The sequence below is a fragment of the Erinaceus europaeus genome, chromosome 6 (genome assembly GCF_950295315.1).
Source record: "Erinaceus europaeus chromosome 6, mEriEur2.1, whole genome shotgun sequence".
Classification (NCBI taxonomy): domain Eukaryota; kingdom Metazoa; phylum Chordata; class Mammalia; order Eulipotyphla; family Erinaceidae; genus Erinaceus; species Erinaceus europaeus.
The window spans coordinates 21925641-21937864 of NC_080167.1; the positions used below are offsets into that span (position 1 = coordinate 21925641).

Here is a 12224-nt window from a genome sequence, read left to right on the forward strand (position 1 = left end):
ACCTGACCTGCCTGCCTGCTGTCCACTGATCATGACCCACAGCTGTGAATGAAGCATTTCTGGGGACACACACCCTCATGCCCCATTCGCACTGAAGGAGAGGAAGCTGACTTAGGAGCTTGTGAAGAATCAAACAGGTAGGTCTTATTTGCATGAAAGATCCCTCCCTCTCTGAGAATATAAACAGGAGAAAGGAGAGACAGAGGAGGGAGCTCTAATTCTTTTGGGGCATCAGAAGCAAGTTCTCAATGCAGATGTCCATCATGGCTTGGTCCTGTCTCCTCTTAACACTCTTTATTCAGTGCAGAGGTAAATAGTGATGGGGATAGAAGAAATGGTCCTGGGAAGATGCATGGAGATCTGCTTCCTCTGCTTTATTAGAAATATTTGTTATATATTACAAATGTTATTATGTTTATAATATTTAATTTTGTGTCTCTTTATAGGATCCTGGGCCCAGTCTGTGGTGACTCAGCCATCCTCAGTGTCTGGGAACCTTGGGCAGAGCATCACCATCTCCTGCACTGGAAACAGCAACAACATAGGGCATAGCAGTTATGGAAACTATATAGCATGGTACCAACAGTTCCCAGGAATGGCCCCCAGGCTTCTTATATATGAAACTACCAAGCGATATTCTGGGGTCCCTGATCGCTTCTCTGGCTCCAGGTCTGGCAACACAGCCTCCCTGACCATCACAGGGCTCCAGTCTGAGGATGAGGCTGATTATTATTGCTCTGTTTGGGATGCTAGTCTCAATGCTGACACAGTGCTCCAGGCCAGTGGGGAAGTGACACAAAAACTCATTATTCCCCAGTGACAACTAAATCTGTATCTGTCTTACATCTTCTCTAGAAATTAAGCATGAATCAGAACAAACTCATTGATTTATCCAAAATGGTATGAATATTTTTCATGTTCTTTCACTAATATCATTCATTTATTTACTATCTGTTTGTTTCCTTCCAGATTTATTCCTGGGACTCTTATTGACACTTTGAATCCACTGCTCCCAGGGATCATTTTTTCTTTTTTGCCTTTTCTTCTCTTTTCTTTTTCTTTCTACTTAATTTGACAGGACAGTGAGAAATTCCGAGGGGAGAGGAGATATAATGGGAGAAAGATGAACACCTACAGACTTGCATCACCACTATTGATGCAATTCTGTGCAGGGTAGTTGGGGCTCAAACTGGCTATTTGGAAATATGTGCCCTTACCTGGGTGTGCCACTGCCCAGCCCCCTCCCCAATACCTAGTTTTAAACAGATATATGTGGAGTGCATATCTGGTGACGGTTATAAGAGGAATGTTATTTGTCTACTTTGTTTACATAAATGTGAACACAGTCTTACCTCTTTATTTCCCAATAGAGATGGCATGCAGGACATTCTTATGGGTAGTGCTTATCAGTGTTTCATAATAATTAGAACAAGTTTTTAAATCACAGGACAACTTAAATCTATAAAAAGTAAGAGGGTATAGTACTCTATCTAGGGAAAAAGACAAAAGCAGCGAGTCTTATTCTATTGTCTACATTTTGTAGTCAAAACCATCTGAGAGAATTTAGGTTACCACCACTGAATTCTGAGTTCAGTCTATTAATTAATCAATTTATTTATTTTTAGCAGAGCACAGCTCACATCTAGTTACAGTGCTACTACAGATTGAGGCTCCCACTTTTTTCCCTCCAGGTTTATTGCTGGGGCTCAGTGCCTGCACTACAAATCTACGGCTCCTAGAAGCCATTTTTTCCCATTTTGTTGCCCTTGTTATTATTGCTATTGTTGTTGGATAGGACAGAGACAAATTGATAAAAGAGGGGAAGACAGAGAAGGAGAGAGAATGATAGAACCTGCATACCCCTGTCACAGCTTGTGAAGCGACCCCCTGCAGGTGAGAAGCCAGGACTCCAACCTGCATCCTTAAGCAGCTAGGTGCACTTGGAGGCATGGGCTCTTACCCCGCTTTGCCTCTGAGTTGTCTCTGTATATATAAACATATTCGTGTGTATGTGATCATAAACAGCCAGGAGTGAACAGGAATGATTATTTCCATATAATAGTCAGGGTAGATTCTTAGCCTGCAGGGGCTCACAAGCAACCCATGAGCCAAAGAACAGATGAATGTCTGAGAAAGCAGAGGTACATATACATAGCAGAATACTATGCAGCTATTGAGAACAATGAACCCACCTTCTCTGACCATCTTGGATGAAGCTAGAAGGAATTATGATAAGCTAAGTCAGAACGACAAAGATGAGTATGGGATGATCTCACTTGTAAACAGAAGTTGAAAAAGAAGAAGAGAAAGGGAATCTCAAATCAAGACCCAACTGAGTTTGGAGTATGGCACCAAAGTAAAAATCTCTGAGTGGAGGCTGAGGGTAGATGTTCAGCTTTACTGGGGCTGGGAGAGAGACAAACACCTTTGGTGGCAGGAATGGTGCTAATAGAAACTCCTACTAACTTATATTCTCAGAAATCACTGTTTATTTAATATGAGAGGGGAAATGAATTGAATGTCTCAAACTTTTTGATGCATAGACCAAAGCTCTGAGTATAAGTACCTTCAATCTAAGCACTTATGACTTCAAATTGGTAATCAGATTAAATTTTAACAGTGGACTCAATATTTTTTTATGTTACTTAGCTCTTTTTTTAAACTTTTTTGTTAAGTATTTTATTATTTTATTTATGAGAGAGATATAGAGAGCAAAAGACACAGAGTGAAACACCAGAGCCCTGCTCAGCTCTGGCTTATGGTGGTGTGGTGATCGAACCTGGGAATTCAAAGCCCCAGGCATGTCAGTCTCTTTGCTATCTACCCCCACCCTGGCTCAAATTGTTAATACATTTCTAATAATGACTTGTTCTTTGAAATATTAAATCTACTAAAAGCTTAGCCTAGGGAGAACAGATACAATTGGTGGCATTACTTTATAAGATACAAGCTATATGTAAATACAATTGAAGGGCATAAATTATGGTGATGATTGGTATGATACAGCAAATACTAATAATGGGATTTTCAAAGTTAACCCAATTTCCAAATAATTTGATTACAGCAATAACTATCTATTGCCTTCTCAAACCTTAAGACAGTGGAACCTTCCCGTTTCTCTATAAAGAACTTCTAGGATGGGGTCACTTTCCTTTAGCCTTCTCCTAATTCATACCACTTGACAGTGCATACTACTTGGATCCGCTAATCCCAGCCTAATCAGTGCAGCCAGTACCACCTCAGCATGCTTCACTTGGACTGTGTCCAGAGATGTCAGATGTGGATTGTGAACTCTTCAGCTTTATTATTCTGGTGAGACCGTTTTATCTCATAGGACTCCTTAATTCAATTTTGGGTGGTCCACTTTAAAAAAAAGACACCTCAAAACCTAGATATAGTCTGGGACCCAAGAGATAAGGCATATGTACATAAGTTAGGGGAAAATATAAACCTTAAAGCAAAAGTGCACAATAGTTTGCTTTGAGTCAATATGTGAAGCAAGGAAGTAAAAAAGATATCATAAAGTACTCAATCTCTCTTCCATTTTAATGCTTTTCACCACTAAGTTGCAAATGCTACCATAATGTCAACCTGGCTTCCGTCGGCAGATGATCTCACCAATGTGTCCTGGAACTTTGCCCCTCTAGAACCCTGCCCAATTAGGGAAAGATAGAAACAGGGGCATAGTATGGATCAAAATGGCAATGCCCATGTCAAGCCAGGAAACAATTATAAGTGGCCTTTTACCTTCTGTACTCATAATGATTTGGGGTCCATACTCAAAGAAGGATACAGAATAGGAAAGCTTCCAGTGGAGGGGATGGGATGTGAAAATCTGGTGGTGGGAACTGTATGGAATTGTATCCCTCTTATCCAACTGACTTGTTGATCATTATTATATCAGGGATGTAGAGTTTACATAGGCAGCTGTGCTTATGGGCCCCAGATCAAATCGATGGGGTTTGAAGTTAAGAATATTATATACTTGTACCATATTTGGGAGCTACTTTCTTCCTTGATCCAGATTTCTAGTCCTTTTTCCAGCTATGAAACCAACTCCCCAGAAATTTTCTTGGGTCCACTTGCATGTTATCTGTCAGACTCAGGAAAAAACTGGTAGTGTAATGGGCCCCTTAGAACATACCTACAATAGACCTACTAGCTTTTCCCAAAGTGGACCCCTAATCTTCATCTGCACTATTCTTGCCTTTAGGTTCATGATTAGTCAACAATTTGTTCTGCTTTATGTCCTAACTCTTTTCCAGCCATCAGGCTCCAGATGCTACCATGGTGCCAACCTGACATTACTGAGCATTTAACCCAACTAGTATGTCCTGGAGCCTGCCTTCCTAAAGCCCTTCCCCAAAGAAAAAGAGAGAGACAGGCTAGAAGTAAGGATCAACCTGCCAATACCTGTGTTCAGCGAGAAAGCAATTACAGAAGCCAGACCATCCACCTTCTGTACTGAATAATGATCCTGGCACCATACTCCTAAAGAGATAAAGAACAGGAAAGCTATCAAGGGAGGTGATAGGATATGGAATTCTGGTGGCGAGAACTATGTGAAATTGTACTTCTATTATCCTATGGTCTTGTCAATATTTCCATTTTATAAATAAAAAAATTAAAAATCAATAATAATAATAAAAACCATTCAGAGTGTTATTTGACTGAATCCTAGGTAGCATTGCACTTAAGGATAGGTACAACAGTTATTCACCAGGGAAATTATAAAATTACATGACCTTTATATCATTTATATTGTAGTATTGATGGTTTCAGTGTCAAATGTTCTATAGTACATGAGATCAAAAAATACAAATGCATTTTTCAAAATCTTTGACCATCAAAAAGATCATTCTAAATAAGGATTGATTGCATGTAGAGCACTCAAAAGCAGGTTTTAATAACTGCATCTGATGAATGCGATGGCAAGATGCATATAACTAGTCTTAAAATTATTTACTTATATATTATTGCATAGAGATAGAAAGAAATTGATAGGAGTAGATGGAGGTAATGAGAGAGACAGAGACACAACTTCAGACCTGCCTGAGCACTCATGAAGCTTTCCCTCTGCAGATGGGGACTAGGGACTGGATCTTGGGACCTTGTGCATATGCACTCAATCAGGTGTGCCACCACCTAGCACCTATAATTACTTTTTATGATCTAGCCCGTATAAATACTTTTTATGGCTCATTTTTCCATGAGAACATAATGCTTCCAGATAAAACAGGGGTATTTTATTTTTTATTTATAAAATGGAAAAACCAACAAGAGCTACAGTTCCACACAATTTCTACCACCAGAACTCCATATCAAATCCCTCCCTTGATAGCTTTCCTATTCTTTATCCCTCTGGGAGTATGGGCCCAGGATCATTGTGGGGTGCAGAAGGTGGGAGGTCTGGTTTCTATAATTGCTTCTCCACTGAACATGGTCTTTGACAATCCATACTCCAAGCCTGCCTCTCTCTTTCCCCAGAACAGTAGAGCTCTGGGGAATTGGGGATCCAGGACAAATTGGTGTTGCTGTCTGCCCAGAGAAATCAGGTTGGCATCATCTGGAACCTGGTGGCTGAAATTACTTAAGATATAAAACAGAACAAATACTTTAATAATCATGAACCTAAAGGCTTGCATATTGCAGATGAAAATATGGGATCTCCATTTTGGAAAAAGCTAGTAGGTCTGTTTCAGGTGTATTCCAAAGGGCCCATGACATTACTAGTTTTTCCCTGTGCCTGACATCTAATATGCAGGTGGGCCTAAGTTCTTGTTTGGGGAGATAATGCCATGGCTGGAAAAAGGGCTAGAAAGCTGTAAAATATTTTACAATGGTTATACTTACAAAGGTGTTGCAAATTTGTGGGAAATATTATGCATTTTATGCATATATCTCATGATGTTCCATGGTTGTATATCATCACTGTAAGATTTAAGATAAATAAATGAGTAATTTCTTATTTGAAAAAAAAGGGATATTATGCATCATTATTTCTTTAAGTGCTCATTTACTTTTTCATCTTAATATGGCATCTTTATCAATAATGATAGAAAGATGGAGATGAATATAGAAAATTATATAAAAGGGGTTAAACAAATGAGATGTCTGTTTATAAACATAAGCATGAAAAGTAAACAAGAGGAAAAGTCTAGCTAAGAGAAATTCTGGAAGCCATGAGACCTGCAGCTAGCTATCAGAGACACCCAGGCATGTGCTCCAGGCCTTTGCTTATATAGTCCCTTGTAACCACAGCCCCTTGTGAGTATGTGTAAATCTGGGAAATACTCACTAGGCTGATGTCAGTCATATGCGAATTGTGTCCAAAGTCCATTATTTACATTGTGAGCCTTGTTCCCTATAGGTGAAATTCTGTGTACTTACTTGAATGCCTGAGAACTATTTCTTAGTGGGAAGGCATCTTTCATACACAGGATGTGGGACTCAGCTCAAAAAAGAATATCCCATCTTGTATACGTTCCCAGGGTTCATGGAAATAAAGTTACTGTACAGGGGTAGTTGGTGGGTACTGGGCAGGGTTAGATAGCATAATGGTTATGTAAAGAGATTCTCAAGCCTGAGGCTCCAAAGCCCTGGGTTCAGACCTCAGCACTACCTTAAGCCAGAGCTGATCAGTTCCAGAGCAAATAGTGAGAGGGCAGGAGAGAGAGAGACAGAGAGACAGACAGAGGAGATTAGTGGTTCCCAAGGTCATAGAGGCTTCACCTCTTCTGCCTTGTCTTTCTATTGAGTCATACCTGTGGCCTTCTGCTCTTTATTAAGATAACATGACTTCCATTTAAACACTAGGAGGCACCAGAGGACTGCTTCAGTGGGGAATAGATTGTTTTTCAGACTGATGAAAACAGAGAACACCACCTGGCCTGCCTGCCTGCTGCCCACTGATCATGACCCACAGCTATGAATGAAGCATTCCCTGGGGACACACACACCTATGCCCAATTCACACTGAGAGAAGAAGCTGACTTAGGAGCTTGTGAAGAATCAAATAGGTAGGTCTTATTTGCATGAAAGATCCCTCCTTCTCTGAGAATATAAACAGGAGAAACGAGAGACAGAGGAGGGAGCTCTAATTCCTCTGGGGCATCAGAAGCAAGTTCTCAATGAAGATGTCCATCATGGCTTGGTCCTGTCTCCTCTTAACACTCTTTATTCAGTGCAAAGGTAAATAGTGATGGGGATAGAAGAAACGGTCCTGGGAAGATGAATGGAGATCTGCTTCCTCTGCTTTATTAGAAATATTTGTTATATATTATTAATGTTATTCTGTTTAGAACATTTAATTTTGTGTCTTCCTTTATAGGATCCTGGGCCCAGTCTGTGGTGACTCAGCCATCCTCAGTGTCCAGGAACCTGGGGCAGAGCCTCACCATCTCCTGCACTGGAAACAGCAACAACATAGGGCACAGTAATAATGGAAAATATGTAGAATGGTACCAACAGTTCCCAGGAATGGCCCCTAGAATCCTCATATACCAAACTACCAAGCGATATTCTGGGGTCCCTGATCGCTTCTCTGGCTCCAGGTCTGGCAACACAGCCTCCCTGACCATCACAGGGCTCCAGTCTGAGGATGAGGCAGATTATTATTGCTTTGTTCATGATGTTAGTCTCAGTGCTCACACAGTGCTCCAGGCCAGTGGGGAAGTGAAACAAAAACTACTTTTTACCCCAATGATGACTAAATCTGTAGCTTTTTACTCTAAGCTGTGAATTGATTCTTCCTTAGAGATGTATCATGTGTCAGAACAGACTCATTGATGTCTCCAAATCTGTGTGAATGTTTTGTCATGTGCTTTCCCCAATATCTATGTATTTATCTATTTAGTATTTGTTTGTTTCCCTCAGTGTCATTGCTGGGCTCAGTACTGGTGCTATGAACTCACTGCTTCCAGGGGTCATTTTTTCTTCTTCTGTTTAATTTCTATTATATTTGAAAGTCCAGTGAAAATTGAGAGGGTTGGGCAGATAGAGTTGGAGAAATAAAGATAGACACCTGCAGACCTGATTCAAGGTTTAGAGCCAGAGGTTGAACTAACCCTTCCATTTGGTGTTAAGTGCACTTACCTGGGTTTGCAGCCACCTAGCACCCTCCCCAATATCTAGATGGCCAGTACTGTTATGTTTCTTAATTAACTAAGACAGATAGGTGTAGAGTGCACATCAGGTTTCAGTTTTTCCGACTTTGAATTCCATAAATGGGACCACATCCCTGTGTCTTCTTTTTTTTTCCTCTAATGAAATAGACACACAGAACATTTTTTACGTCCTTTTATTTTATTTTTAAATCTTTTCCATGTAAAGTAGATTTATTAACAGGACCATAGAATAAGAGGGGTACAATTCCACTCAATTCCCACCACCAGAACATCCATCTAGATCTCAATTAGTAGTAACCAAACTGGGTTACTTTGAGGTTTCATTTACTTTGTTGGTTGCTATTCTTGTTTCTCTTGTTGTTTCATGTTCAGCAAGGAAGCAATTACAGAAGCCAGACCTCCCACCTTCTGCAACCCACAAAGACCCTGGGTCCATGCTCCCAGAGGGATAGTGAGTGGGAAAGCTATTGGGAAGGGGATGGGATATGGAGATTAGGTGGCAGGAAGTGTGTGGAGTTGTACCCCCCCATCCTATGATTTTGTTAATGTCTCCTTTCTTAAATAAATTAATTAAAAAATTGTACATATTTACTATTTGATAATAGTAATTGTCAAACATAGGGCGTAGTGATTTAGGAAATTATGTATCCTGGTACCAACAACACCCAGGAATGGTTCCCAAACTTCTTATATATGAAACTACCAAACGACCTTCAGGGATTCTTGACCGATTCTCTGGCTCCAAGTCTGGCAACACAGCCTCACTGACCATCACTGGGCTGCAGCCTGAGGATGAGGCTGACTATTACTGCTTATCTGGAGACATTACTCTTACAGGTCTCACATTACTCTGGGCCATTAGGGAAGTATGACAGAAACTTGCTGTCACCTTTGATAGTTCTTCTCTGTGTGATCTCCATCCTCTTAGAACTATTTACTTACTCACTTGTTTAAAAATCTCACAAGAACTCACTTAATGGATTTCCCCCTAATTTTTTCATATCTTCTATATTTCTTTTGTTATTTCTAAATACACTAATGACAACTTCAAGAGGAATGTTTTTTCTTGATAGGTCATTCATGACTCAAGCCACACATTTTTTTTTTTCAGAGCAGTGCTCTGGTCTGTAATTTTTTATTATCTTTACTGAGTTTTGGTTAGAGACAGCCAGAAATAGAGATGGGAGGGGAGAGACAGAGAGACACATGCAACCTTGCTTCACTGCTTGCAAAGTTTTCTCCCTGCAGTTGGGGACTAGGGGCTTGAACTTGGGTCCTTGCACATTGTAACATATGCACCGAAATAGGTGCACCACCACCCAGCCCCTGATCAGCTATGTATATGACAGCATTGGTGATTAAGCCTAGGAATTTGGAACCTCAGGTATTAAAGACTCTCATAATCATGATGCTATCTCTCCAGTCCCAGACTTGGAAGTTGTTTTTTTATATTTATTTATTCCCTTTTGTTGCCCTTGCTGTTTTATTGTTGTAGTTATTGATGTTGCTGTTGTTAGATAGGACAGAGAAAAATGGAGAGTAGGAGAAGACAGAGAGAGAGAAAGATAGACACCTGCAGACCTGCTTCACCACTTGTGAAGTTACTCCTCTGCAGGTGGGGAGCCAGGAGCTCGAACCAGGATCCTTACAGCGGTCACTGTGCTTTGTGCCATGTGTGCTTAACCCGCTGTGCTACTGCCCTACTCCCCCAGACTTGGAAGTGTTATTAGTAAGAATCACATACTGTTCATTTGCTGTGGGAACTGGAAGAACTGTGTGCTGAGTAATAGATTACGGAGTCCAGAAAAATAAATGAGAGAATACTGGAAATCATAGTGTATGGACGCTTACAGATAATTGGAGACCCCAAATTGCTTTGATTATGAAGGAGAATTTATGCAACTGTTTCCACAGGAAAAAATAGGGGGAAAAAGTGAGTTTTCTAGCATACATGCTGTATGCTATCAGAATACTTTAACTTTACTGAGAAATATGATTTTCCATAAATTAAGTCATCCTAGGTCTCAGACAACAGAATTGGACTCTGATTCTCCCCCCTTTCTTCCTTCACAGCTCAGTTATGAATTCAGGTATCAAACAAAGTCTTTTCCATGTTCATTATGCTAACTCTCCAACACAGAATTTTTATCAGCAATAATAAAACACTGTACATTTACTGTGGGAACTGAATGTTTGTACTTAGAAGCTGGCTAGAATAACACTTTAAGGCAGGCATAGTCAAGATGATGACTTGGAGGCAGCTGCTAGCATGAGCTCCTACAACAACTACTGGATAGGGTAGGATACTGGGCCATCAGCAGTACAGTGAATAAGGGGAAGATGGGTCGATCGATACTGGGGCAGCATGGAATGTTCCTACTCATGACCACAGAATGTGAGCTCAGATCTACAGGGATACAGAGGTCACACAGGCCCCTATGCTGTTTATGGACCCCAGATCACATCAAATCGATGGGGTCTACAGTGAACAATATTTATACTGCTTTCCAATATTAGGGAGTTACTCTCTTCCCTGATCCAACTTTCTGGTCCTTTTCCCAGACATGACATCATCTCCCCGGGCAATAACTCGAATCCACCTGCATATCAGATTTAAGGCTCAGGCAAAAACAAACAAACAAATAAACAAAAAACTAGTATAGCTACAGGTCCTTTGAAATATAACTAAAATATGCCTATATGTCGCTAGCTATAGCGACAAAATGGAGGACCCCCCCCCCAACACTTAATCTACACTATTCCAGCCTTTAGGTCCATGATTGTTCAACAATTTGTTTGGCTTTGTATGTTAACTCTCTTTTCAGTCATCAGGTTCCACATGTTAGCAGGATGCGATCAAACTTCCCCACCAATAGAGAGACAACCCACCAATGTGCCTTGGAGCTCCACTTCCCCAGATCCCTTCTCCACTAGGGAAAGAGAGAGAGAGGCTGGGAGTATGGATCGACCAGTCAACACCCATGTTTAGGGGGGGAAGCAATTACAGAAGCCAGATCTTCAACCTTCTGCATCCCACAATGATCTTGGGTCCATACTCATAGAAGGGTAAAGAATAGGAAAGCTATCAGGGGAGGGGGTGGGATACAGAAGTCTGGTGGTGGGAATTATGCAAAGTTGTACCCCTCTATGGTTTTGTCAATGTTTCTTTTTTATAAATAAAAAATAAGTTAACAATAATAACACTTTAAACTCAGCACAAAGTGAATCTAGGAAAAGAAATAAGGGAGGCTACTTTAAGTCAGTGTGTACAAATATTTCCAGATAATAGACAATCCCATACATAAAAGAAATTGAAGATTTTATGAAACTATCTACACAGATTTTTAAAAAATCCAGAAATTTAGTGAATTTTCAAACATGCATGATATATGTTGTCAGAAAAATAAATCTATAGAGATAACAAAATTCCTATCAATTAAATATTTTTGTTAATTCATTAAACACACATGAGTAAATTAAAGAAAAATTGATCAGTCCGAGATTATGCCAAATGTGAAGGAAGCAACATATGGAACATTAATAGGCTCAGACCTGGGACATTTTATCAAGAATGAAGAGGAAGATGTGGTTATGGTTTGAACTCAGTAAATAAAGGTAAGTGTGCAAAGTTTTTCTGTACTGTCTGAAAGTGAAAAAGAACACATCTCAGGTGAAATAATCATCAAATGAGTCTTAGATGCTATTTGAATAAACTAGGCAAGTTGAATTTAAATACTATATTTTATAGATTATTATTTAAATATGAGTAAGAAAAACTGAGAAAACAAACTTACTTACTAAAATCACAATAAAGCACAAAACCAAAAAATAAAGAGGCAAACAAAAATAAGTAAATGTTCATCAATGTTAAAGATGTCTGCATTACAAAAGAAGCTATCTGGGTCTTTGGTGGTGGTGTACCTGGTTGAACATACACATTACAGTGCAGAAGATCTGGATTCTTTTTTTTTAATTTTTTTAATTTAAGAGAGGATTAATTAACAAAACCATAGGGTAGGAGGAGTACAACTCCACACAATTCCCACGACCCAATCTCCATATCCCACCCCCTCCCCCGATAGCTTTCCCATTCTCTAT

The 12224-nt window shown here is 39.9% G+C and overlaps 2 gene segments (V, D, J or C); both read left to right on the top strand.

Annotated features, from left to right (window-relative positions):
* Window positions 1-207: 207 nt before the first annotated feature.
* On the top strand, window positions 208-820 carry LOC132539052 (probable non-functional immunoglobulin lambda variable 1-50). The segment is given in 2 exon segments: window positions 208-309; window positions 447-820. Coding segments are annotated over 2 exon segments (435 nt in total).
* A 6237-nt stretch (window positions 821-7057) lies between these two features.
* Window positions 7058-7755, top strand: LOC103127129 (immunoglobulin lambda variable 2-23-like). The segment is given in 2 exon segments: window positions 7058-7191; window positions 7331-7755. Coding segments are annotated over 2 exon segments (471 nt in total).
* Window positions 7756-12224: the final 4469 nt, after the last annotated feature.